This window comes from Equus przewalskii, chromosome 3 (assembly GCF_037783145.1).
Source record: "Equus przewalskii isolate Varuska chromosome 3, EquPr2, whole genome shotgun sequence".
Classification (NCBI taxonomy): Eukaryota; Metazoa; Chordata; class Mammalia; order Perissodactyla; family Equidae; genus Equus; species Equus przewalskii.
Genome location: NC_091833.1, coordinates 113949460 through 113976678, shown reverse-complemented (window position 1 = coordinate 113976678; position 27219 = coordinate 113949460). Strand labels below are relative to the sequence as shown.

Genomic DNA, 27219 nt, shown 5'->3' with positions numbered 1-27219 from the left:
CAGCCCTCCACGAGGCCACCTTCTCCCACTCGAGCCCTTCCTGAGACCCTCCTCCCGCTGCCCCGGTGGATGGTGGGCCTTCCAGACCCTCGGCCTTGGGCCCTGCCCTAGATCCTCCGGCTCCTCCTCCTCTAAGCAGCCCTCTGAGATGAGCGTCTCCCTTGTACAGCGGAGGAGGTGGGGCTTGCCTGGCACGTGGCTCCTGTCTGCTTTGCCCCTCTCGCCCCCCACCCGCCTTCGCCAGCCCCTGCCAGCTGCTGCTGCCTGCCACTGACTACCAGAGCCCCGCTGGGCTGCTGGGCCTGGCGCCGTGCTGTGTGCCCTATGTGCCGAGAGCGACGCCGGCTGCCTGCCCTCCAGCTCCTCCTAAAGTCCCCCAGGGGTGGTGGGAGCTGGGGTGGTGCCCGATTCTGTGCCACGTGAGGGGGGCCCAGCTGGCGACTGACTTAGTGTTTTCTCCTTGTCCCAGGAGGCACAAGCCCTGCCACGTGTCTGTGCATAAAGGTCAGACGTGATGCGTCTCTCCCCTCGGAGAGAGCATGGTGCTGAGTGCGCCCCAGGACGACATGGGTCAAGGGACGGCTCTGAGTCCTGATGGGGAGGCTGGGGTCACTGTCCGGTTTGCAGGCACTGATGGGTCTCCTGTGATGTGGGAGTTCAGTGCTGGAATGGGGAGAGTCCCGGGCAAACGGGGACGAGTTGTTTGTCCTGGAGACAACAAGCACGGAAGCCCTCGCAGCGGGGGTCCCAGGCCCCACCTGTGACATCGGCAGTCAGCCCCCCTTGACGAGGCACAGCTCCTTTTAAAACTGCCTTCAGTACTGGTATCAGACCAGACTGAGGTCAACCACAATGTCCTGTCTAGAGGCACAGAGCCGCCTCGTAGCATGCAAGCAAAGTGCAGCTCTAATTAGGAATGGCACAGGATGGTCCTGGAAGGTCCTGCAGTACACGGCGTCTCGCCCTGGCTACAGCCGTCCTGCATCACCACCTGGGGACGCCCTGTTCTGACTGGAAGGTTCAAACAGCCGAACCGTGTCAGCCCCCCCGCCCCCCGTTAGCCAAGTCCAAGCTCAGGGACCACGTCTTGCTCCCCACACACCGCACAGCCGGACAGAGGAGCTTGAACACAGGACATCGGAGGGTCTGTGGGGGGTCGTGAGTCACACCGCTTCTCCCTCAGGTTCAAAACCAGTCAGAAAGATGGAAATTTTTAAAACCATTGTTCTCATTGGTAACAACAGGTTGGAGGATGCAGCCACAGTCGAGCTTTCTAAGCTTTGGCCTGGAGTCAGGGCCTGGGGACCTTCTTCTGAAGGGAGAGTTGGGTATAGAGGAGAGAGACCCCCAGCTCTGGGGATCGCGGCCCTGCACGTGAGGGTGCAGAGAGCTGGCTGGACATGGGTGCCCTGGCCACACTTCCCATAGATGCTTCCTCCATCTCCCACCCTCTGTGGGTCGGCTCACCTCTCTCCTGAGGGCTGAGGGGAAGGCAGGTGTCCTTGTCCCCACCCCCTCCCTCCTGGAGGCGGGCGCAGAGCCGTGAGCATTCAGGTTCTCACTCTGGGAGTAAGACCCGGTAGGTACCTGGCGGGACTCTTGGTATGAAATTCGTGACCTCACACACCCAGGATGCTCATGGCCAGCATTTTCTGTCTTCAGTTTACTCCCAGTTTCTGAAAAGGATCTGTCAAGCTTTTTCCTTATTTGCATATCAAATCTTTTTTTTTGGCAATAAGGAGAAACTGGACACCATGTTTTACAAAACCTGTTCTGAAAGCAGCTTGTCCAAATGATTCAAAACTGGATTTTTTTCCCATTTTAATTGTATTCATTTTGTAACTGCTGGCATTAGGGTATTAAAAATGAAATATTTTTATTCCCTCTCAAAAAGATGCTCACCAATTTCTAAGAAACCTCACATCCTCTCTTGGCAACGTCTAAAGAAATGCTCCGTTGAGCGCCTGTGTCTGCCGCCACCTCCGGGCCCCGTCTTGGGGGTCAAGCTAACTTTGACGTTAACGAGGAGCCTCTGTGACCATGGCTTTACCCAGTCTTGTTCCCTCTGTGGAGCCAGCACACACCCCACCAGACCTCCACACCCCTACATTCTTCTTTCTTCCGCAAATTGTTGTTAGGCCCCTGCTTTGTGCCAGGCCTGTGCTGGGCAAGGAAATTTAACAGAACCAGTCCAATGTGCTCTCCACCTTCAGGGGCTGGTGGGGGAGGGAAGCAGACAACAGCAAGCTGTCAGGTGAGTTCTATGACAGGCATTCACAAGATGGCACCTGGCCCCGTGGGCTCAGGAAGCAGGGCAGGCTTCCTGGAGGAGAACAGCTAAGTCAGGCCTGAAGTCTGAGTAGGTGTTAGCTCAGTAAAGGCCTGGGGCTGACGCTGGGGTTGGGAGAGGTGGTGATGTCCTAGGCAGAGACAGCAGCATGTGCAAAGGCCCTGAGAGGAAGGAAGGCCAGCCATTGTCAGGAGCAATGGTATAGCCTTGAGGCTTTTGAGCAGGAGCAGAGAGAACATGCTGGCTGGAGGGCAGAGAGGGATTTGGGAATGGAATGTGGTGGGTGGGTTTAAGAAACAGGGCAGCGGTGTGGGGGAACCAACACTTGGGAGGTGAAGGGAAAGGAGGAGCCAGGCTACTCCCGGCTTCCTGGTTTGGGTAGAATGGGGGCTCTTTCCCAGCAGAGGAGTGGCTGGTGAGCCCTTTTGGAGGTGCCTTGGGGTGCCAGAGGGGAGACGTACAAGGGGAGTGGGGGAAGGGATCTGGGCTGGAGGGAGACGTTTCAGAGAGAGCCTGGGGGAGTGCAGAGCGAGTGGGGGAGCCCAAGGGCAGGGCTCCGAGGGCACCCAGAGTCCCGGGTGGTGGGCGAGGATGAGGAGCAGGTGGCAGTGAGGGGGTCTGGGGGTCAGGAAAGGGGCAGTGTATGGGCCAGTGGCAAGGGGCCCCACACAGGGAAGCCAGGTGCTGGCTTTAGCATACACATTCGCACGTGTCGTCAGACCCAGAGACCCCACCGCATCCCCCGCAGGCCGGTCCCCAGTGACATGGGCCTCGCCCCATCTCTAGGGGGGCTCCTCGTGAAGTCACGCCTGCGTACCTGCAACAGCTGCCCGCACGCTCTCAGCGCCCTCACGCCTGGCGCTCAGCCCGCGTGGGGCTCCCAGACCCTCAACCCCGCATGGCTGGACCGAGTTTGTGCCCACACTCCTCGGTGTGCCTGGCTACTCAGACACGCCCGGGTGGCTGCAGGGCTGCAATGCTGCGGGCTGGGTTTGAAATCCCCACTCCCCACCCGTGTGACCTTGGACAGTGACTTAACTCGGTGTCTGTGTCTTCACCTGCGCAACGGGGTGATGCTGCCTACTCCATGGGGTGGTTGCAAGGGAGCTGGGGGAGGTCCCGGGGATGTGACCACAGGCACAGCGCACAGCAGAGTGGGCCTCAGTGACACACATGTGCCCAGCTGCAGAGCTCCCAGAGGCACACGCACACAGCTGCACACACACACAGCCTTCCGTGCTCATGTCCACTGGGCACTGAATCAGCCTCCCGTGCACCCATACCAACCACGTCCAGTGCGTACAGGCTCGCCTGGGCACGCACACCCACATCCTGGCACACACTCACGTGTGTGTATCCAAGACCAGATCGATCCCTAAGCAAACGTCTGTCAAAGCTGAAACCTCTGTACAGACGATGAAATCCCATTTTGAGGACCACCCTGGGAAGTGAGAGGGGACCTCTGGGGCTAGCAGCCTCATCTAGGAGGAGGTCCCCTGCACACTTGGCTTTGGCAGAGGCCCCGACAGGCACTGGTTCTCACTTGCTGTGCCCCTGTCCCTGCTGTTTTCCAGTGGCTGAAGCAGATAGAGGGAACCGAGGCAGCCCTGACCCAGAAGATGCTGGACCTAGAGATGGAAAAGGTACAAACTCGAGCCCCTGGGAGGGAGGAGGGTTGACAGAGTTCAGAGAATTCACTCCCCAGGAAGGCTTTGCATGTGTTTTCATGTGAATTTACTTGCACACATTTCTAAATTTTGCTTTTGTCCTCGTGGCTGTTCTGGGTAATCAGCATCCATTCACATACCCCTTCATTCACTCAGTTATTCTCTCAACACATAGTTTCGGCGCCTCTGCTCTCCTAGGCACTGTGCTAGGATTAGCGGTTCAATAAGGGATGGGGGGGGTCCCCGCCTTGAGGAGCTGGCTCACATGCCTGTGGGGACATGTGCTTGTGAACTGCCAGGCCCAGGGCAGCGTGAGGACGTGACATGGCGATGCTTGCCCCGTGGCTCTGGAGACACACAGACAGAGCTCCAATTCACTTGTCCTCCTTACCGGCCATGAGAGTTTTGGAAAGATACATTGGACCTTAGTTTCCTCGTTGATAAATGGGGGTTCCAATCCCCGCCTCCCTGGGCTGTAGGGTTGAGAGATGCTGGAGACACAGCCTGTTTTTGCACAGTGCTTGGCACACACGGGCTCCATAAATGGTGGTGGCGCTTATTCACTAGGGGACTATGAGCTTTTAGGGGGACCCATTTTTCCCAGCATGGGGGATGTCAGAGAAGGCTTCCCAGAAGAGGTGGTTCTGGAGCCTTCAAAGACGAGTTCAAGCTTTCTAAGTAGAAATGAGAGGTGAAGAAGGAACAGCACAAGGCCTGGAAGCAGCGTGTGGTGTGGAAAGAACCCTGGACTGGAATCACAGGCCTGGGTTTCTCGTCCCACCTCTGCCACCTATGAACTGTGGCATCTAAGACAAAGCATTGGTCCTCCCAGGACCTCTATTTCCTCGTCTATGAAATCAGGTGGCTGCAATAGATGAGCTCTAACCCTGAAACTCTCAAGGCAGTAATAGAGATCTGCCTTCTGGAGAGATGGTGCTTGTGGGGACTGAAAGAGTGACGTGGAGGGTTGGGGAGGGAGCATCCAGCCGTGAGACTAATCAGGAGGTGGGTGACGCTGTTTGTGTGGGAGGAGGGGCTGCATCTGAGAACTATTGAGACTGTCTTCAGGGACCACCAGGATGTGACAAGAAGAATCAAGGGTTCCCGTGACCTGGGCTTGGGAACGAGGTTGGAGAGAGGAGAGTCCTTTCATTGCAGTCAGACGCCCAAGAGAAGGGAAGCCCAGACGAGTTGGGACAGGCATGATCAAGGTCCCTGGGCCTGTGAGGCCCCCACAGGGGCTGCACGTGGGGAGCAAGCAGGGCGGACCATCACTTCCCTTCTCCCCCAGCACCTGGGGGGTACCCACCTTGGTGAGACTGTCGCCCTCTAGCGAAGGTGTGTGGGTGGGCTCTGGAGAGCCTCGCTGTGATGGATTCTGGTGCTGACCTTGACCTCGCACGCCTCCTCTTTTCCAGGACCTGTTCAGCAGGCAGAAGGGCTACCTGGAGGAGGAGCTGGATTACAGGAAGCAGGCCCTCGACCAGGCCTACCTGGTAGGACCAGAAGTGGGGGGACGCTGGCTCTCCAGACTCAACGTTAGAGGCTGCTTTTTCCTTCAGGGCTGACACCGTGTTTAGGGTCACTACTGGTGTGGTTTGGGGGCCATCAAAACGCCGTCTCCACAGAGCGCCTGGAACGACCATACAGAGAAATTGTCCCTTTTTCCAAATCAATCATGATTTTTCAAAAATATTTAGTTACCTTGATGGTTTCTTTAGACCTGTTTATTCAATTCTAGCGATCATTTGAGATGGATGAAAGGAAACTGTCTTTCTTATGTGTTTGTTTATACTTAAATATTTATTTATGCTTGAAATCCCAAAGCAAGTTTTCCGATAAATATGAGAAAGAGGTAGTGGAGCGAGGAGTAGAGGCCACATGAGCATCAGAACAAAAGTGACTTGTTGTCAGGTCCTGTGCAATGTCGTGTTTGGGTCACAAAACTGGTCCTGGGCTTCCTGGTGGTTAATGTAAAATGGGACCACATTCAGGGCCGAATGTCACACGGCTTTGAGGACACTCAAGGCCAAGTCTCCTGGTGCTGTGGGAAGTGCTCCCTGGGGCTGGGGAGTGAGAGGATGAGATGGTGGGTGTTTCCAGGACGTCCCCACGGCAGAGAATGTCGAGTTCAGGGCAGCTCTTGCTGGAAGAAGCAGCGTAGTGGACAAAGTCTGGATCACTTGTAGTTCAAATCGTTTTACAAACTGGCTTTGTACCTAAGAAATGCAGAGTCAGTGACTGAAAATCAGCTTCCAACCCTTGTTTCCAGCAGCGTCTCCAGCAAGACAGAGAGCAGGTAGCTGGGCACCCGCGGGATTCTGGGCGTGAAGGCTGGTGCGCCTCACCATGACCCTTGACCCTGGGGCTTGAATGCCATGGGCAGGCCGCAGGAGACGTAGGTCAGGAGGGACTGGGCCTCCTCAAGACCTGGCATCTCCTCCTCGGTTCTTATTTCTGGGCGCTCAATGGGGTAACAGTGTTAGAGGCAACTTAAAAACGAGAGCATGCTCATCCTTTGCTCGCCCCGTTCCCGTTTTTGGTTTTCCCTCGATTCTGTCCGGTCTCGGTCCGTTTGCAAACCCCCTATCCCCTGCTCTATCCACCATGTCTGTCTCACAGCACCGCCCTCCCTGAGCATTTCCCAGAAAGCTCTGAGGAATACAGTTTCAGGAGAGATCACAGGAACTTAAGGCCAGAAAACAAGAGGGGAGGGCTGCAACAGAGTAAGAAAACTCTGAGGATTCCTGGGGTCCTCCATATGCTACAGGGTAGGCTGAGGCTCTGAGAGGAACAGAAGCCAGCAGTTGGCCACGTTCACTGGATCGTGGGGCCCTCTTTTCAAGGGACATCTTCCCTTGAAACTTGTGTTTCCCAACACTCTTTGGAAAACCTTGGTCTCCATCTCTGTTGTCAAAGTGCCATGTGCAGAAAGGCCCTGGGGCCCCTCAGAGTTCTGGCTCCGCAGAGGAGGCCCTGGGCGTGCCCATCCTGCCGCCGTGGAGAAGCGGCATTCATAGTCGAACGTCCCAGAGCCTCGAGTGGGATTTCAGGCACGTGGCGAGATGGCAGGCCTGATGCAGTGCTAGATTGACCTGAACAGTCGGGGACGTAAAATGTCCCAAGAGGGTGGCAGTGCCGCATGCCTGGGCAGGGGCAAGGAAGGCAAGTGTCAGATGCACCCTTGTGCTCCTTGGTCATCAAGCTGAGAGAGGTGGGGCAGGCCCACAATGGGGCTTCCAGAACTTCAAGTGGGGTGGTAGGTCCTGACTAGAAGCTAGTGCCATGGGGGCTCCTAGGAGCTTGGCTGCTGAAAGGAGAGGGAATGAGCCAGCAGGCACAGGCAAGCTCCGGCTCCACGTGGAGCCCAGATGGGGACCCCTCCACTGTGCCGGTGGACACACTCCCACCTTCTAATTTCCCAGGGGTAACAGGGTGGGGTGACAGGAAGGTGATAATGTCAGTTGGTTAAAATTAGTCCTGGCCTGATGGGCCTGGAATTCCTCCAGGGCCTGAGCACAGCCTGTTGACGCTAGGGGAGGCTGGAGGGGCAGGTGGCCTTGTGGCTGCAGAGGGTCGCCCACTGGCCCCCTGCCTCAATCTACCCCTCGCCCATTCTTGGCAGTTCCCACTGGTGATCTTTCTACACTGTCTTAGGAGAAGGCACTGCTCCTAACCAAGGCGTGTGGGTGGGGCTCAGGGAGGCAGAAAGGAGACATTTGTCTCTTTTGTCCCTAGATGTTCCTATAAGGTGCCTGTAGTTAAGTGTCTTGCTGTGAAGTTGAGAAGAAGTAACTTCCTCTAATGACTAAAACTCTTTCACGAGGATCCTCCAGTTGGCCACTAATCTCTCCTTTGCTTTGCTTTACTAAGGGTACCTTGCTTTTTCAGGGGAGGGAGCCACTAGAACATTGTCACTATTTGCTTGGGGTGAAATTGCCTTCCTAAAGCTGGCTGAAAAGCAAAGGTGTGCAAATTAAGCCGTATTTTCCCATCGGCACTCACTGTACAAGGGGAGGTTTGTTCCCGGGGTGGGGAAGTAAATTGGAAGCCTAGGGTAAAATGAAAACCATTCCAGTCCAGCCTCTCTTCAGGTCACACGTTCTAAGAGGTGGTTATGCTTGTTCTTATCATCCTGTCCTGGCTTGGACAGAGTAGGGTGTCTTGATAGAATAGAGTAAGACATGTGACATGTTCCTAAAACCATGTGCATGGGGCTGGAAGGGGCTCCCCCACTGGAAGGGGCTGCTGGCTCCTGTGCTGGGCCCTGCACGCGTCCCCTTCCTGCCCCAGATCCTGGAGCTCCGCCACCCTCTACTGCCGTGTCCTGGCGGTCACTGTCCACCCACATGCGACCTTCCACTGTCTGTGTGATTTGGGCCACTCAGAGAATCCAGGAGCTGGAGGCCACGCTGTACAACGCGCTGCAGCAGGAGCCGGGGCGGAGGGCCAGCGAGGCGCTGAGCGAGGGCCAGCGGGAGGACCTGCAGGCCGCCGTGGAGAAGGTGCGCAGGCAGATCCTGAGGCAGAGCCGGGAGTTCGACAGCCAGATCCTGCGGGAGCGCATGGAGCTGCTGCAGCAGGCCCAGCAGGTGAGGGGCGGGGGCCTGGCTCGGGCGCCGCTCGCCGCCTCCCAGCAGCTCCACCCCTGGCCCCCTGTTGGTGCACTGACACCTCTGAGGGGCATCTGGGCAGCCCAGGCGTGTTCAATGGAGAGCTGGGGGTACAGACAGTTTCAGTGAAGGAAGACATGTCTTGTCACAGACACCCTCATACCAGGGCAGGTGTATTCCCCAGTGACCTAGAGGACTTGGGACCCTTGGGCGTAATGTACAGCAAACTGTTTCGCTAACCATACATTTAAACAATAGGGTCCCCACCCCCTGCGAAATGGTGATACAAACCAAAGCTAGGGGTCCCTCAGCCGCCTTCCTCCCGCATCCGTGTTCTCTTTCAGAGTTGGGTTCTTATAATGGGGAAGGCGCTGGCTGAACGGTTTGCCTTTTGGCTGCAGTTTGTGATGTCAGCTAATTTGAGGCCTGGCCCTGGGAGCTGCATTAGTTAACTCTGAAAGCCTACGTGTATTCCAGGGTTTGGAGTCCTGTATGAGTGTTGTGTGCCACCGGGTTCCAAGGACTCCCGCTGGTGTCGAGGCGGGAACGCAGCAGCTGGCTCTGGCGTTTGTGGAGCGCTCACCGTTTTAGCTCCTTTCTCTCACGGCACATCTGCGGGGTGGGGATTGTTCTGTCCATTTACCTGATGGGGAAACTGAGGCTCAGGAAGGTGAACTCATGTGCGTAAAGGTCACACAGCTGGAAGGAATCCAACCAGTGAGGAAGGGTCTGGATGACCAGTGGGAAGCGATGTCACAGAAGGCAGAGAGAGCGAGAGCGAGAGAAGTTGGGGGGAGAGCGAGGGCACTGTCGAGAAGGAGCAGATGGGACCTGTGTCCGAAGCAGCGGGAGTCCCATCAGGACTGAGAAGCAGGGATCCCTGGTGAATTTGAGGAAGGGTGGGGGCACAGCCGGGCTGCATTCGGTTGACGAGCAAAAGGAGACGATGAAGGGAAAAGGGCTGGCTGTGAGGACGAGAAGGATAAGCTTCGCTGAAGACCTGCTCTGGGTGGAAGGACACCTGGGAGCCTCAGCGAGCCTCTGCCTGGGCTCTCCCTTCCCCCCGCCCTGCCCGCTGCCTGCTGGTGCGATGCTCACCTGCTGGCCTGACAACCCGCCTCTGGCCCACGGTGTCTCCAGAGCCTCGTGAATGTCTGGCACGTGTTAGGTGTTCTGAGAACCTCAAGCTGCAGGGACACCCACACCTCGTGTCAGATGGAGGGAGAGGTTTTATTACTTGGGAGATTCCTGATCACGCTGGCATGCTGAGGGAAGTGCTGAGGGACAACAGGGAGGGAGAGACTGGAGACTGAGGGGAGAGAAAGCGTCCAGAGGGTCTGCTGGACGGAGGGACGGGTGAGACCCAGCGTTCAGACCGGCAGGGGATGAGCCGAGCCAGGATGGAGAAGGAGGCGACAGTGGGAAGCCATAGGTATGTAGCCCGCATACAGGGCCAGGGGCTGAGGATACTCGCCTGGCCCCATGTCCTGAGGGAAGAAGAAGGGGAGGCCACGTCCCCCACGTCAGGAGGAGCGGGTGGAGGGGAAGGGAGGGCTTGGGACCCCTGCGGCCCAGGTGTGTGGACCAGTTGCTGGTGCAGGATGGGCCACTCAGGACGGAGACCAAGAATTTGCAGCAATGATGGCCAGAGTGACGGTCAGCGAGATCCAGGACAGGGCGTTGCAGGGCAGGGGTCAGTCGGGGAGGGAAGGGGAGGCACAAAGGGCCAGTGACCATCAGAGATCTCGGCGTAGGGCTGGGGGCATTTGCGTTCACCGACGCTGTCACTGAACCATCTCTGTTATGGTCACATCGCTAGTGGAAAGTCACCTGAGGTGCCCCCGGCCCAGTGGGGAGCCCAAACTTGGGACAGATTCTGACCATCTCGTGTGGCTGTGGCTGTTCTGTCGGTGTCCACCAAGTGCAGAGGGGGTGCAGGGGAGGCTGGGCAGCCTCTGGACAGAGGGGCCAGCTGTCCAGCTTTTGAAGATAAATAGGAAGAGGCCAGGTGGCCATCAAGGAGGGATAACATTTCAGACAGCAGCACGGCATGGTGTGGCAGTGTGGGGCAGTGGAGTGGTCGAAAACACAGACACTGCGACCAGATGGCCTGGCTTTGAACCCTATTCTCCCATTCATTGGCTGTGTGGCCTTGGACAAATGACTTAACCTCTCTGGGCCTCAGTGTCTTCATGGGGATGGTAATAACACCTAGTCATCGGGACGCTGTAAGGTTAAATGAACTAGTACACGTCAAGTGCCCTCAGTAGGTGTAGACGGCTGCCGTTATTGCCGAGTGTAGATTGGGAGTAGGTATAGCAGGAGCAGGGCCCGATGGGGGCTGGGAGCTGGATGCCGGAGTGTAGCTAAGGCCAAGCCCCGCGCCTCGGTTGTGGGACTTGCCAACTGAGTGTGCAGTGAGTGAAGGGGCTGAAGGGGTTCAGGAAATCCAGCCCAAAGCAGAACATTTGTGTGTTTGAACCAAAAAGTCATTACCCCACCCAAGGGTTCCAATCTCAGCAAGCAGTGGCTTGTGGTTTCAGTCTGCGATCTGTGACGCACCATTCTGAAGACGCACGGCGTTTGGCCGTGACTCCCCGGAAAGCACTGTGTCCCACCTGCTAAATGAAGAAGGGCGCCCCGGTGATTAAGAGAAAAAGAAGCAGAAAGCAGGCTGTGCCGCTCGCACGGGTGGATTGAGGACTGGGATCCCTTAGAGAAAATCCCTTAAAATACAAGCGTCTCGGGGTGTTGGCGTAAGATAATGTGGGACAAATCACTTCCTTCTCTGTTTCTCTCAGCCAGTCTAGTAAATTGCACATCCCTAAGCACGAAGAAAGCTGGTTAATCCATTGAACCAGGGCTGGGAACGCTTCTCCTTTTCTCCTTTATCCCTGGATCATTTTCACATTAGTTGAGAATTCTGCTGTAGGTAAATAGGAGACGCCCTTCTCTCATTGAATATGAAAACTGCCTTCCTGTTTATTAAAACACTCACCTGCGTGTGTGAGCATGTGCGACATCCGTTAGTGTGTGTATATAACATTGGTTAGTAAATCGCTCTGAGGATCTAATGACAAAATGTGCAAGCATATTAGCAGGTGCCCAGCATGTGGTAGGTATTCAGTAAAAAGAAGACCCTCTCTGGATGATAATGCATGTGGATGTCCACACCCAGGCAGCCTTCTGTCCGCCCTGGACAGGGTGTGCTACTCAGAGTGTGGTCCGTGGACCAGCAGCATTGACATCTCCCGGGAGCTGTTGGAGATGCAGGCATCAGGCCCGCCCCAGACCTCCAGAATGGGATTCTGCATTTAACAAGACTCCCAGGTGCTTTCTGTGCACCTGAAAGTTCTTAGATCTTAGTTAGTCCTAGAGACACGTGGCCGTGAGTTACAGAGGGCATGAGTCTTAGTCTCTCGGGGCTGCCATAACAAAAAACACCAGACGGCGTGGCTTAAACCACAGACGTTTATTTCTCACGGTTCTGGAGGTTGGACGTCCAAGATCCAGAGCTGGCTGATTCAGTTGCCGGCGAGGGCTCTCCTCCTGGCTTGCAAACGGCCACCTTCTCTCTGTGTCCTCACATGGCCAGGGGGATGGAGGGGGGCAGAGGCCAGTGAAGGAAGGAGAGAAAGGCACAGGAGGAGTGGGAGAGAAAGAGAGAGATCCTCCGTCTTATGAGACCGCCAATCCTATTGGATTAGGACCCCACCCTGTGACCCCATTTCACCTGAATTACGTCCTAAGACCCTGTCTCCTAACACAGTCACTCTGGGGGCTGGGGCTTCAGCATACAAACTGGGGCGGGGGTCACAGTTCAGTCCATAGGAGGGTCTCCTTACGTTTCTGGTTTTGTAGGAAATGAGTTCTCATTCCTTCTGCCCCTTCTCACTGCACCGTTTCCGCTGAGCCAGCTCTGGGGGGAGCCCATCCTCCACCATCATGCTGTAGGCTTCAGGGACAAGGTTCCTCCTGCTCCCCGCTCTGGGCTCAGCTCTGGAGCAGTCGGCCAGGCTGTCTCTCCTGGCCTCACATTCTCCGTCTGTTCTCTGGGTTGTTTGGAGCAGCTCCACCTCCAGGCTCGGCCTTGAGGGTCCAACGTCACCCTGCAGGTGGAAATGCCTGGCCAGCTCTCCCGGGGTGGCACAGATGTAACCGACGATGCCACGACACTCCCAATCTTGTTCCCTGCTCCCTGCCGAGTATCATACATGTAATGGCAGCAGGAAGCAGGGCCTCAGCCAGCATCTCAGTGCCTTTGTAAAAGATGCTTGGAATTCGGAGTGCATCTGTTTTACTGGGTGCTTCCTCTAGCAGAATTTCCTGGAACCGGGTCACCCAGGTGTGATGGCTGGGCAGAGGGGAGACTTTCCTTATGGCAGCCCAGTGACAACAGCTATCATGTGCCAGGCACAGTTCCGGCCACTGGGGATGGAGCAGTGAATAAGGCCCTGCTTTCACGGAGAGTCTGCTCTTACATTCCAGCGAGGGGAGACAACACACACAGATCAATATCATGCTGCCGGGCCCTGTCCCTCCCGGAGGTTTTCAGTCAAGGTGCCCTCATTTCCTAGCACCTGCCGGCCTGCAGAGACATCTGCTGGGACCACAGGCAGTCCCAGTACCCTCCCCACCCATCCATCCACGGCACCGCAGAAGCCTTCCTAACACACAGCACAGCACCACCCCTCCCCAAAGACTGTCCCTGGCTCCCCATTGCCCAGAGGATAAAGTCTGGGTTGCTTAGCCTGACATTCTGAGCTCTCCCGGCCCTCTGCTGACCTCTACAACTGTGTCCTCTGCCTCTCTCTCCAGCTTCTCCTGCTTGATGTCATGTTACATTTCTTTGTAATTTTTCTCATGTCTACGTACTGAGCACTGTTCCAGGTGCTGGGGACCCTGCACTTGCCCTCATAAAGCTTATATCCCAGTGTGGGGAGACACACGAGTGCTGGCACATAGAAACGGCTCCATAGATGTTGGTTCAATACAGCTCATGCCAACCCTGTGAGTGGGAACCATTGGTGCAGTTTCCTGGGTGAGGCAAGTGAGACCCAGGGAGGGTAAGCAACTTGCTCAAGTTCACACAGCCAGGAAGTGGCTGAGCGAGAACGTGAATCAGGTCACCAAACTCTTGGCCACTGTGCCTTCCAGCCTCCCATACTGTGATGAGAGACTGACCTCGTTATTATCCGAGAGTGAATGTCAAGAAATTCTAGAAGGAGAGCCAGCTTCTGAGGCTGCTTTTTCAAACCCAGGAGTCGTTCCTGGGGGATTTTTGCAAATCCTCTGACAGCTGTAAAGTGTTGCCCTCCCTCCACATGGTGCTGTAGTTTACAAGACCCTTTCCCCGGGTCCCCCTTTCATCCTGAGGGTCATGGGGTCCCTGTGCAGATGTTACAGAAGAGGGGCTCAGGCAGAGAGAGACTACGTAACTCCCCAAAGTCCACCGGCTGGTGAGTTTGGGGCCCAGGATGAAGCCGGAACCAGCTGAGTCCTGTGCTCCTTCTAGATGCTCTCTGCCCGCCCCACCACCCCCGCCTCGCCAGGGGTCCTTGGGGACGGTCATGGCCAGTTTCCCACAGAAAGCTGCTGACTTCCTAATCCCTTACGAAGCACGTAGGCAGAGCCACCTCTGCGCTTAGGACCTTACACAGGTTCTCTCGTTACATCCTCAGACCTGGGCGACAGGATTACCCCCACTTTACAGACAAGGAACCGGGGCTGGAGAGGTGAACACCTGTGTTCGTCTCTTCCATGCCAATCGTTCTCTGTTTTGCTGCCAGTGTGATCTTTGCCCACTGGAACTCTTCCCTGCTCCCCACGACACCCCCAAATCTGCGAGCTCCTCACCGGGACCTTCCAGAACCCCTGAGCTCTGGCCTCTGCTCGCCCCCTCCCTGTAGGCCCCGCTGGGTTCGCTGCCTCCTCTGGGGCCCCCAGCCCACGGCTCAGTGGCCCACCCTCCTGACCACTGCACCTCCAGCGCCACCTTCCTGCGCGCCTGATAAAGCAGCGTCATCCCCTCCCCACCAGGCTCGATTGTCTCCGACAGTTTATTCACCCGGTGCACATCTGTGTGTATGTGCCATCGTCTGAGCCTGACTGGACCACAACTCCTAGGGGTGGCGATCCTGTCTCTCTCCCAGGCCTGAAACAGGCCCCTGACATATTGAGCCGTATTTGCTGAGCGCGTGAACGTGCGCAGCGGTGGTTCTCAAAGTGGGGTCCCCAGACGAGCACCATCTGCATCACCCGGGAACTTGTGGGAAATGCAGCTGCTCAGGCTCCACCCCCAGAAGTGCTGAGTCAGAAACGTCGGGGGCCCCAGCAATCTGCGTTATAGCAAGCCTCCAGGTGACACTCATGGCAGACCGAGAGTTACTGCCCTACAGAATGCATGAAAGGCTTCTCTGGGCCTGCGGAAGGGTCCGTGGGAGCCACGTGCTTATTTGAGATGATTTGAATCGCCCGGCCCTCAGCCTGACAGCATTCTCTCCGCTACATTCCGGCCTGGAAAGGCTGCAGCCAGCTGGGCAGTCATCGGGGGTACCAGCACTTAAGGGGTGACGAAGTGCTCTTGGGCATGTGACAAACTGGAGAAGGTTGTACCTCCCAGACCCTCTGGGTGGGAGGCCATGTGGAACTGGAAGGAATGGATTGACAAGCTGCTGATGGAGGGTGAGCCCCCCAAGGGGCATGCGGCATGTCCAGTGCCCGGGAGGGTGACCAACTGTCCTGGTTTGCCCTGGACGGAAGGGTTTCCTGGAACTCCAGACTTCCAGTGCTAAAACCAGGAGCATCCCCAGGCAGACCGGGACAGTTGGTCATCCCGGCATCTAGTGCTAAGTGGGAGAGGCTGGGGTGCACGCTGCAGCGACGCCTACCCCATTCACTTCCTCTGCCCCAGCAACCAGGCTCCAGCTAAACAAATCTTAGGCTCCAGCTAAACAAAAGTAGGAACAGTCACGTGCTGCATATGGGCATTTCAGTCAACAGCAGACCGCATATACAACAGGGGTCCCATAATATTAGCACCACAGAGCCTTGGTGTGTAGCAGGCTACACCATCTGGGTCTGTGTAAGTACTCGCTGTGATATCTATGCAACAAGGAAATCGCCTAACGATGCATTTCTCAGAAGGCATCCCCTTCGTTAAGCGATTCATGACTGTAATTTGATGCCATGATCCTGCCCAGGGCGCCTCCGTGTCCTGGTCCAGTCTCGAGGTCCATGCTTTAAAGAGATCCTGTCTTAAGAGTCCACGCTGTGTGATTCTATTTCCTCACACTCCAAGAACAGGCAAAAGCAGTCTTTAGTGATGGAGGTCAGAACAGTTACTTCGGGGCCCGAGGCAGCCTCCTGGGGCTGGACTTGGGGGTCGGGACTCAGGCCTGTGCACGAAGTCAGTCGAGCCACTCACTTAGCATCTGGATGCTGTGCTGCCTAGAGCCACACCACGACAAACGACGAGGAATAAGGCTTTGACCTGGAAATTCTACTTCTTCTGATCCGTAATGTAATGTGTTTCAGAGAATCCGAGAACTGGAGGATAAGCTGGAGGCCCAGAGGCGGCACCTGAAGGAGCTGGAGGAAAAGGTACGGGGCTGAGCGCCAGCACCTGCTGGTTTCTTTCCACGGACGTCGGTGTGGGGTCTTTCCTGTTCTGTCAGTTCCACGATGCCCAGGGAACAGGCCCTGCTCTGGCCTTCCCTTCTCTGCCCTATTCCCCCCAGTCGGCACGTCTGAGATATAAGGGGCTCCTCCAAGCACTTCTCTAGGGAAGAAAGTGCATTCTGAGATCAACTTTGTGTGTGGGGGGAGTGGGGAGGTGTCTTTTTTCTCACAAAGGCCTTTGCTGCACCCCTCTGAAACTACCTCACGAGGAGGGACGAGGTGACCCTCTGTTTTGGTTGTTGCTCATGGACTCATTCACCTTAAATGACTTCTATATGCCAGAAACCAGTCGTGTGTTCTTGGAGTCCCGTCCCTCCCAGAAGGAAGCGAGGCTGGCCCGTCACAGGTGGACACCTAGCCACATTTGTCTCCCTACAATTTTTATCATTTCATGGGGGAGGAAACTGAACCTGGGGAAGAGTCAGACCTTGTCCCTGATCCCACAGCTGGGAAGGGATAGCTGGGGTCCCCAGGGGTGTCGCAGCCACCCACCCGCCCCTCCACCTCACGCTCACTGTTGGTCCGGGCAGACAAGCGAGTCCTGTTCAGAACCACGTGTGTGCAGCATCTTTGGCATGGCCCTGACCGCCTCCTGTACGTGCACCTGGTGGCCCGAATTCCTTGAGCTCAGGGACCAGCTTTTATTCACATCTTCATCCAAGACGGTTCTAGCCACAGAACAGGGCACCACAAGATGTTTGCAGGGTGTGTAATAGATGAGTAGATAGAAAACCCGTAACTGCACATTCTAGATCGCGGAGGTAGGCTCACATGTGGGAGCATGGTGCAGCACTCTAACCCTGTCTGGGGGGCCTGTCGGGGACAACATGCCCGAGGAGGGGAGCCAGGCTGAACGTGAAGGGCGACGTGCAGTCACCCAGGGGAAGAAGAGCGAGAAAGGGCGTGTCTGGGCTTCAGCTGTCTGAGGCAGGCCTTGAGAGAGGAAGCTGACTGCTCCTTGGACAAAATAGGGCCAAAGTCAGGGAAGCGACTAGAAGGCAGATTTCAGTGCTATCTGAAAGGGGGTGAAAGCCCCCTCTGTCCTGGAGGCTGTCAAACACAGTGTGCCCAAAGAGATGGACAGCTCTTCAGAGCCTGCGCCAGTTTTCGAAGTTTCCTCTCCTTTCTCAGGTGAAAGTCAGCTTTTGTGCAGGTTCCATCACCTTCCTGGCACCCTCCCATCTCCACCTGCAGCCTCGGGGCCTCCTGGCCTGCACAACCGGCGGCATCCACAGGGCGGCAGCAGAGGGCTGCGGCTGGAGGGTCCGAGCTCAGGGGTCGGCCGAGGCTGCCGGCAACCTGCCAGCCCCTGTGGGAATTCGGGTTTAGGCAGATTCCCAGGGTTCCCCATCTGCCAGATGTCCACACCCTCTCAACCTTCTGGGGTTATTCTGAGGGCCCGAGGGGATCTCGAGTATAATTCAGTTCAAGAGTTTCTCGGGGATAAGCTGGCTCTGCAGGGGTGTCTGGGCCCCACTCCTGGCTGTGCCCTTGGGGGGTCCCGAGAGCCTGGGGTTTACCCCCGCTCCCTGCCTGGGCGTTCTCTGCCCCTGGAATGGTACCCCCATCTCCTGGGAGGTTGTGAGGATTAAGTGAGGTTGCGGATGTCAAGTTCTGAGCTCAAGGCCCAGACAAGGCCGGTGGGCTGCCAAACTGAAACCAGGCCATGCTCATCATCGTGATTAGAATTAAAGAGCGGGTGGGATGGGCACACACATAAAGTAACATGCAGGAGGGGGAATGACCGGGAAATGTTTGAGTCCTCTTTCTGCCTCTTTTTTACCCTTTTTTGAGAACAAATGTCCGTGGGTTGATCTGTCTCCTTTTGTCCAGAAAGGGCTTGCCAAGGCTGGCGTCTTGGTTAGGGCTGTAAGACCAGAAGCACTCCAAGATGCGTGCGTGTCAGCGTCCTTTCCCCAGGGCACTGTGGCCTGGGCTGGTGGAAAGCAACTCCCGCCACCCTCAGGGGCTCACTGTCAGGAGCCCTTTGCCTGCCACACCCCACTGGGTGGTCCTGGCAAGTCCTTCCCCCTCCCCGGGCCTCAATTTCCCCAAGTGAAAAATGAACAGCTAGGTGATTCCAAAGGCCCCTTCTATCTCTAACTTTTCATGATTCTAAACCTTGTTTAAAAAGTTGTGGCTGTCTGTTTGGATTTTAATTTTTTCAACAAATAATTTAGGGGAGCTATTATTTTTGGGGGGGGCGGGGATTATTTTGGGAGTGGGGAAGGAATTATCTTCAAAAGCCCCAGATGATATTCAGATATGTTTCCCCTAATGACCAGCCATCTTTCTGAACCAAGCAAGTCGTGCATAAGTTAATTTGAAAAAGTCTACTTTCAAACTGACCTGTATAATTTGTCCTTTCTTTAAGGCCATTTGTTTTCCCTGCTAGTTTTTCTTTTGAAAGTAGACAAATCACAGGGCACACAAGGTTGAAAACAGTAACTCTCTCGGAAGAGTGGGCCCTGGCAGGGATGGTGTGGGGCGAGCTCTGTCCCGCAGGCAGGACTGGGTGGCCTGTGTCCTGTGGTGGAAACTCGCTGGATCCTTGTGCTCAGCGTCACGCCCGGCCCTTTGGTGGGAGCCACCAGCTGTGACCATCGGAGGGTCCTTCTTCTGTTTATAAAGTGTCCTGGGGCTGGCCCCATGACATAGTGGTTAAGTTCGCACACTCCACTTTGGTGGCCCGGGTTCAGGGGTTTGGATCCCGGGCGCAGACCTACACCACTCATCAGCCATGCTGTGGCAGTGTCCCACAAACAAAGTAGAGGAGGATTGGCACCGATGTTAGCTGAGGGCTAATCTTCCTCAAGTGAAAATATATATATATATAAAGTATCCTGCCCAAGTCCTGCAAGCAAGCCACATCTCAGCACCAGAAAGTCAGAAAGCCCTGGTTCACGGTGTCAGGCTCCCCCATCTGAATTAGCCTGAGGTTTGGGGAGGAGGTTGGGGTAACCCACCCCGGTGTGGAGTTGCAGGGCTTGGCTTCCCAGGTGGACTCGACCCTGGAGCCTGCCTCGTCCCGTCGCTCTCTCCAAGCCTAATGCCACTGCGCCGTTCTTGTGAAATGCTGCCATGGAATTCCATACTACATATCTTACATCTTTTTTTCTTTTCTTTTTTTTTTCCTCATTTTCTTTTGGTCTTATGTTATAGTTTTTGTTCCTTTTTTTGTTTTTCTCACTAGCATTCATTCTGTGGCCTTGATGACTTCCGTGAGCCAAGAACTCGGGTGGGTATCCCTTCATTTTCACTGACAAAATTGATTTTCTAACCGTGAGAATGCCTCCCGACTCTGACGATGCCCATTCCTGAGAGGCGAGGCACCGGGGACCGTGGCCTTGTGGTATATCCCTCCCTCGGCGCTCAGGCTCACTGGGTCGGGGTCACTGACGAGTCCCACCCTGGGGGGAAGATTGGAGAGCTCACTGTGAACGAGGATGGATGACGGGGACCTGGTTGCCCCCTGTTGCATTTCACCTTAAAAAGGGGCTTTGCGGTTTATTTCCAATGGTTCTTTCCATTTCTGGTGCTCTCTATTGCCAGTGGACCAGTAAATTCACCACGGGGCCAGACCACAGTGGCGTCCTGCATCAGGGCCCTGCGGGAGCAGGAAGCTGATGGGCAAGGCTGTGACTGTGTACAAAGTGCCCAGCAAGCCTATTCGAAGACCCTCCAGCTCCTGCCCCACCCCCAACCTTGACCCCCAAGCCTGGCTTTGATGCCTGTGCTGTGCTCAGGGCCCTCCAGACGGAAGTCATCCTGGCAGCTCGTCCCACTCTGATCACCGGGCCCCGGGTGTCCCCAGGACCCAGCTCTTACCCTGAGTTCCTGCTTTGGCATCCAGGTCCTTCCCCACGCTCCCTGTTCTGAGGGTCTGCCTTGGGGCTAGGGGGTCTCCCAGGGCCCCGTGAGCCTAGAGATCTGTGCCTGAATCCAACCTGGGCCGGGAATCCTGTGACCTCTGGGGATGCCTGCAGCCCACTAGCTGCATGGACCCCCAGGCAGAGCTCTGGTCCTTCCCCATGTCCTCGGGGATGCTCTGAGCCTGACCCTTGCACACAGGGCTTGGTCTTGCATCTTCTGTGTCCTGGGGCCTAGGCCAGCACTTGGCACATGGGCGAGGTTCACTCAGAGTTGGTGCAGCAAGAAAGGAAGGACCCCAGGTCTCATCAGATTGGGAGTAGGGGTGGGGGTGAGGGTGGGGGCCGGAGGACAGGCGATCCGAGTGCTATTTCCTCCTCCCCCGGACTATCGGGGAGGGTCCCTCAGTGAGCTCAGCCGGCAGTTCAGGACACAGTGGGGACAGATAAGCCAGGGGCTTCTCCAACCATTTTAACCTTTGGTTCTTATGTCATTTCAACTTATTTTTAATTCTACAGGATAGAAAAAGAGCTTATGGAATAAACTGAGTCCCCATGGCAACCCCAACCCCACTCAAACCAAAATTCAACAGCAAAACAAGCTATTCAAGCCCAGAGACTGAAACCGGAATTCACATACACTTGGCGGCAGCTCGGGTCCCTGGCTGGGTCCTGGCTGGGCCAAGCTGTAGGAGTTCTGCAGGGACGATGGGGATCTTGTCAAGCTTGGGGCCACGTCTGAGTCCCTACTGTAGCACCTTCAAGAGCCCGAGGGGCAGAGACCCGAATACCGGGAAACTAAGTGCAATTACCGGAAGCCGAGTGACGGGAGCCGCCGCGTTGTCTGCGGACGGGCCGAGTCCTGTCCTTGCACCGCGTGCCTCCCCTGGCTGCAGAGTGAGGGCCCGGCTGGGCGCAGACCTGTGTACATATGTCTCCGTGAACTGTGCCCTGCGCGTCCACAATCTCTCAGCCAGAGTGACTTGTAAATGTCCCCACGATCTGAACCCAAAGTCAAGTCCCAGTCAGCAAAACCCTCCAGATCCGTGTGCAGCTGGACTCAGCAGCCAGCAGCCAGAGGCTGGGGAGGCTGGAGCCTCGCCCGCTGCGGAAAGCGGACCCCAGGGACCTCAGATTCTCAAAGGGCGAAGGCACTGGCTCCATCATTCTCCTGGGTGTAACACGGTGAAAGTCTCAGAACATGACTATGCCTGAGGCCATGTGGAAGGAGGACCGAGAGGGTAGACACAACCCATGCTCGGGCTGTCTTGCGTCTTGGTCGTCATTTACAAGGGGCTGCCGAGGAAGGAATGCTGCGAGCTGGAGCATCCTTGGGGAACTGGGCTCCTTCACTGCGGTCTGAGCCCAGGTCCACTCTCTTACAACCATAGAGAAGGAGGCAGCCCTTCCTGATTGCAGGAGACCGGCCCCTGAATCAAGCCTCCCAGGAGATGGATGGAGTGGGGCAGCTGAGGAGGGCAGGACACCAGTTGGTGAGCATCAAGCCCAGGAGGGAATCCCAGAGAAGGGAAGTTACTTTCTGATGCTGTTATTTTAGGGTTGGGGGTGGGAGCATCTCCAGAAGCATCTGCTCACAGGACTGTCCTCCCTTTGGAAGGAAGACATTTGGAATCAGAATAAATCAAGGGAAATAGGTGATGAATGCAAAGCAAAGGACAAGTACGTCAGTGTTGGAAGAACTGGCGGAAGGCAAGGATGGGTTGATCCTAAGGATGAGAAGATCCACTGGTCTGTGTTGGACTGCAAGAGCAATCCTGCAATTTCTAGTGAGAAGAACCTTTGGAGAAAACAAAAATGACTGATGTTCAGGCCACTGAGGGAGTCAGTGGGGGAGGAAACCCGAAAGGGGAGCTGAAATTTCTCAGAAGGCAAATCCAAGAGTAGGACATTGTGATTGGGACAGAAGGGGCTCCCCAGCCAGATGGGGAGGGATGTTCAAACCAAATCAAGGGACTGGGGGCTCTAAGCAATCACACACCAGGACAGCTGAGAAGTGACCCTTCTCTTTTGAAATCTTAACCCAAAGCACCTGCTACACCAGCCCCCATGACTTGCCAATATTTGGTGACCAAATGGGAACAAGCTGATGTCTTTGCTTGAAAAGCCAGGCCTCTGAGCACTCCAGGTGGCGATGGGACTGTGGAACCACGCAGTGAGGGGGAATGAAAAGCACATCTGGTTTCTCTGGGCCGAGGAAGCAGAGAAGCACTGCTCTGCTAACATCTGTGGGCAGAAGTTCGGGAGACATGCGTGGGTCTCTGGGAAGACATTCCTACGGCCCTGAGTGTCCGTTTTCTCTCCACTGCAGGAGCCTGCAGGAGCGTGGTCCTCATGGCCTCCTGTCCTCTTCCTTCTGTCTGCTCGGCTCTCCCAATCAGACAACGGGGCAGGAATGGTGTTGGCTTTGAAGTCAGACCCATCCCTGACCACTTTCCTGCGGCAGATACTGGCAAAGGACTTGCTGCTCTGAGTCTTAATTTCTCCATCTGTGGGATGGGGGTGATAGTTCCCACACAGCTCCTCACAGGAGATCTTCTTCGAGCAAAACTAGACACAGGGCTCCAGGATCCTGGCAAGAGACATAGCAGGCAGCATCCGCTGCCCCCTCCATGGGAATCGTCCTCAAAGGAAACCATATGGCCCATGGGGGACCAGGATTGATTCTCCGAGAGAGCTCAGGTGCGAGGGAACGAGGCTAACACGGGCAGGTATGGGAGCTGCTCTGGCTTAGAAGCCCAAAGTCCCCTGTAGGAGCCAGTATTTCTTGTGACACTCCCAGGCATTGCTCCCAAGCTCCCTGCCAGGGACAGGCCTGGTGCCAAGAGCCACTGGACTCAGGGGGCCTGAGCCCTGGAGGCCCACCAGGTGCATACCTAGATTTCACCCACATCCCTCTGCCCCCAGGTGAGGTGCACCCCTCAGGGTGGTGGTTGTGGTTGTTGCTTAGTGACGCAGCCCACATTCCGTGTGTGGTTTCAGGGGAGCAGAGCTCCAAGGTCAGCTGAGGCCAAGGTCAACTTCTCATGCAGAGAGGAGAAGGGCTGGGTCTACCCTCCAGCACCACGCTCCTCACAGATCTCCTGGGAGGATGAAGGGAGAGCCCATGTCAAGCTCCTGGCGCAGGGTGGGCCACACGGTGCAGCTTAAATGTGTGGCTTCCTTCTCCTCATCCTGATGTCCCCATCCTCTGTGCGGCAGCAGCAACCAGCCAGGAGCTGGGCAGAGAAGTCCAGGGTTCAGACTGTCCTGTCACTGCCTTTCTGGCAGCTTCGTGAGCCATCCTGGTTTGCCTGGGACGTGGGACTTCCAGTTTTAAAATGAGGAAAGTCCCCAGCAAACCAGGACGTGTGGTCCCCTACGGCTACAAGGCCTTTCTCGCTGGCCCTGCTTCACTTTTGGTCCCCCGCTGGCCGTGGATGGTTTCCCTCCGAGGCACATGCTGAGTTGGACTTTTGTGAAATGCAGATGGTGGGGTGTGTGCGCTGAGCTGATGCTTCCAGAGGCAGCTCGCCCAAAGGCCCGGGATTTACTGACCGCGCCCAGCACTGTGCCAGGCCCTGGCTGGGGGAGCCACGAGTGCCCTGGGCACGCATGCCCTGCCTCTCCTCGGGGGACCAGGGTCACCTGGGAGAGCTGAACACTGTCCTTTAACCTGAGCTCAATACCTTTCTAAGCGAATTCGTTATCTTTCCTTCCATCGGCCACTCCCGCCTCCTGTCTTCTCCACCCTCCCTCCCGCAGGCTGAGACGTCTCAGGCTCTTTTCTCTCACCTTCAGTAACCAGTCTGTGGGCAGCAGGAATCCCACCTCACGCTCCCAGGACAAACAGTGGCATGTTTGTTTTTGTTTATTTTCTCACACTTAACCAGAACCTGCTAGAAGCCAAATTGGGCGTGAGATCCCAACCAGCCAATTTGGGGTGCTCCTCTCCTCGAGGTTGTCTAAGAACTCTTGGGAGCTTCTGCAGACCCCAAACTATGCCCCCCAGATTCCAGCTCTTTGGTCCTGATGGGAGCTGTGGTCTTCAGATGGCTGGGCCCCCCTCCCGCCTCCCTCCACCATCTCTCTGGGGCTGCTGTTCCCTCTGAAATGCGGACTCCACTCCCTGATCTTAGCCAGGGCCTGAGTCCTTCCTGGGACCACCCTCAATCTTGGGAGCCTCACTGAGTCTCCCAGGGGTGCAGGGCCCCATCCTTACGGCTGCCTCTTGGTAATCTGTCCCCACCACCCAGGTCTCCACCCGTGAGAAGCCCACAGATGTTGGTTGATAATCCACGAGCAGGCCACGCTTCTCTCCATCTCCCCAGACCCAGAGGGTTCGTTCCCAGTGAAGCTCAAAGTCTTATTACTTGTCCAAAAAGAGCCTGAAGACACTTCCCCAGGCAGAGGCCCTGGGACTTTCCTGTCCTGGGGGAGGAGGAAGGATGCGCCTTCCCTCGGGGGTGCTCCCCTAAGAAGGGGCTACAGCATCTGCTTCCTCCTCGCAGGCTGCACAGTGATTTTCCAGTTGGTCGCTCTGCCGCATGCAGCTGTCAGTCACTCCTGCTCCAGGATACTCCTCACAGCTAACGTCCCCCGAGGCTCACTGTGCAGGAGTTTGTGAGCTCAGTGACCCCACACAGCAGGGAGGGGCTGCTGTCAGTCTCATTTTGCAAGGGGCTGAGTTAACTGCCTGATGCTGCGGCAAGTAAGCGGCAGAGTTGGACACAGCCCATGCGGCAGGTCTGGGAACCTCATGACATTGCCTCTGCCCACCAGCAAAGAGCCAGCACGCTGCGTTTGTCACGTGGCGGGCGGAGTGCTCTGTGTAGATCAACGCGTTTATTCCTCGACGGCTCCCCTCGTGAGCAGTTAGGGAATTTGTCCAGGATCCCATCTGAGCAGCGATAGAGTCAGGGTACGAACCCAGGCCGTCTGGCCCGGCGCCTGAGGTCTGAGTTGCTCCACTACTGCTTCCCTCCTCTTGGCTGACCCGGCCCAGCTGCTCTGACCGCTCCGTGTCCATTGCAAGCCTTCTGGCCACCCCAGCACACTGGCCACTGTTGGGGAAATAGGAGTAAAGCCAAAAATCTCCTCCCAGCCCAGAAACTCTCCCCACAAAGGTAAAAGAGAAAGAATACAATTTTATTATCGAGCAAGCATCACTCCAGAATGGGATGCGCATCACAGGCAATCCCCTAAGAGATCTGCAAAGACAGAGAGAAATCTCACCCCCTTATTAGCGAGTAGATAGAGCCCATTCCGCACGCATCCTCAGGATAAACAGTAACTCGTCTTCAAATAAGAGGACTCGACAGCACTGTTTATTACACGTGGGTCACCCTAACCCACCTGTCCACTGGGGTGGCCCTCTGTGTTTGTTAATTTGTCTTATGCAAAGGAAAACAAACTTCTCCCATCTCTATGGCAGGAGATGGCACGCATAGAAGTCGGGCTCCCGTCCCCCTGCAGGAACTGGGAGAGAGGGGTGTTATTTTCCTTGTATGTCTACATTCCAGAGAGATGGTTCCCAGGTCCTTCAGAAAGATATTTCTGGTCAGAAAGCTGGCAAAGGCTCATTTAGGTTTTAAAAGGATTTACATATATTTCAAAGAGATGAAGAAACAACTTGCAAGTTTTCTAAAGTAAAAGCTCTAAGAAAAGAGAGGGGAAATCTCTTCCATTATTTTTAATGGGGAGAATGAAGCCTCTGAGTTTTAATTTCTATTTGTCCTTGCACCACGCCACGCCAGGCCTGCTGCACCGGCTCCTCCTCCATGCTGGCGGCCTCCGTTCTCGCCGCCTGCAAGCCCCAGGGTGCTCCATCCTCAAAGTTACATCTGACCAGGCTCCTGCCTGGCTCTGCATCCTCCAGGGAACCCCCACTGCCCACAGAGAGTGCCAAAGTCCTCGTCCTGGAGCTTAAGGCCCACACGGATATGGCCCCAGGCCACCTTCTGTCCTCGGGCCTCATTCCCCATTCTGTGTGTCCACCAGGCCGGCCAAACCCAGACCACTCCCATTGCCTTCACCTGCCCAGCTCTGCTGTAGGGCACCCATCCTTCCTCCGCCATCTCTCCAGCCTCTGCCTTCCTCCCCCAGGACACGTTTTATCCCGCCCCGGGTCTTGGTGCGTTCCTTACCGCTCAGGTTTTGGAGTCAGACCCAGCTTTGAGTCCTGACTCTGCCACTTCCCGTCTGTGGGCCTGGACAAGCTCCTCCACCTTCCAGAGCCCCTGTTCCATCATCTGTAAAATGGTCGCCATCACGCCCGCCTTGTAGGGTTGCCGGGAGATCTGGACCAGGTAAGGTGAGAGGGCCAGTGCAGCACGGGTTCCCCATCCCCTCCCCGAGCAGATTCTAGGTCCTTGACGGGTGTTTGCTGTACTCAGAGAGGAGGTGTAGAGCTTCATTCATTACGGGGTGAAATACTGAGAATTTATAATGTTCCAGGTCCTGCCTGGAAATCCTGTTTTACCTCTTTGACCACATTATTAAGCTTTTAATCCCCAGTGGTTGTCCTGTGCCTTTTTCTTGCTTTGGGTGAGTTCTGGCACGCCGGCCTGTAAAGTGAGAGGCTTTCATTCATCTCGTATGACATTCGTGCCGATGAAACCCAAGTCCCCGCTCATAAATAATCCACCTTTTCTTGTCCTCCTCAAAGGATGTTTTCCTGCCCCATCTGAAGGCGCTGCAGCCACCTCGAAATCTCCAGAAAGTCAGTGTTGCAAATTCACTTAATTTTATAAAGTCTTGACCCGTCAACGACGCACGGGATGGAGCCGACAGCTAAAGCACGGACTGAAAAAAGTTTCAGCTACGTTGTCAGAGCCCCCAGCAGTGATGGGTTTGATGTGATGAACGTCGATGTGAAGATCAACACGTCCTGGATATTCCAGGACGCAGAGGACAGTGGTGAGGAGCACGGGTGTCTTCCGGACAGAGCAGCCAGCAGCCCAGACATGGACACAGGGACGCTCGGGAAGCAGCTGGAATGCTCAGAGCAGAAGCTGTTGGCAGCCGTGGACAAGCACATGATGTCGGAGTCCAGGCTGAGGAGCAGGTAAATATGCCATTCAGACCTTTTCTTTGTGTATTTA

At 55.8% G+C, this 27219-nt stretch overlaps 2 protein-coding genes across 7 annotated transcripts in view; both read left to right on the top strand.

Annotated features, from left to right (window-relative positions):
* JAKMIP1 (janus kinase and microtubule interacting protein 1) overlaps nt 1-20778 on the top strand; it is a 147806-nt gene extending 127028 nt beyond the window's left edge. The window contains exons 17-22 of the mRNA XM_070613297.1: nt 3865-3933; nt 5376-5453; nt 8346-8549; nt 16107-16172; nt 19413-19488; nt 20639-20778. Of these exons, the coding sequence (XP_070469398.1) occupies nt 3865-3933; nt 5376-5453; nt 8346-8549; nt 16107-16172; nt 19413-19463 (468 nt within the window). The 3' untranslated portion in view covers nt 19464-19488; nt 20639-20778. The remainder of the gene's footprint in view (nt 1-3864; nt 3934-5375; nt 5454-8345; nt 8550-16106; nt 16173-19412; nt 19489-20638) is intronic.
* Nucleotides 20779-20943: 165 nt separating this feature from the next.
* The window catches only part of C3H4orf50 (chromosome 3 C4orf50 homolog), a 122718-nt gene continuing 116442 nt past the window's right edge, over nt 20944-27219 (top strand). For 4 of the 6 annotated variants that reach the window (XM_070613294.1, XM_070613295.1, XM_070613290.1 and 1 more), the window contains exons 1-2: nt 22681-22819; nt 26784-27182. In XM_070613294.1, the coding sequence (XP_070469395.1) occupies nt 26896-27182 (287 nt within the window). In that variant the 5' untranslated portion in view covers nt 22681-22819; nt 26784-26895. Of the gene's footprint in view, nt 22849-26783; nt 27183-27219 lie in introns of all 6 variants that reach the window. The other 2 variants (XM_070613296.1, XM_070613291.1) reach the window with 2 other exon arrangements.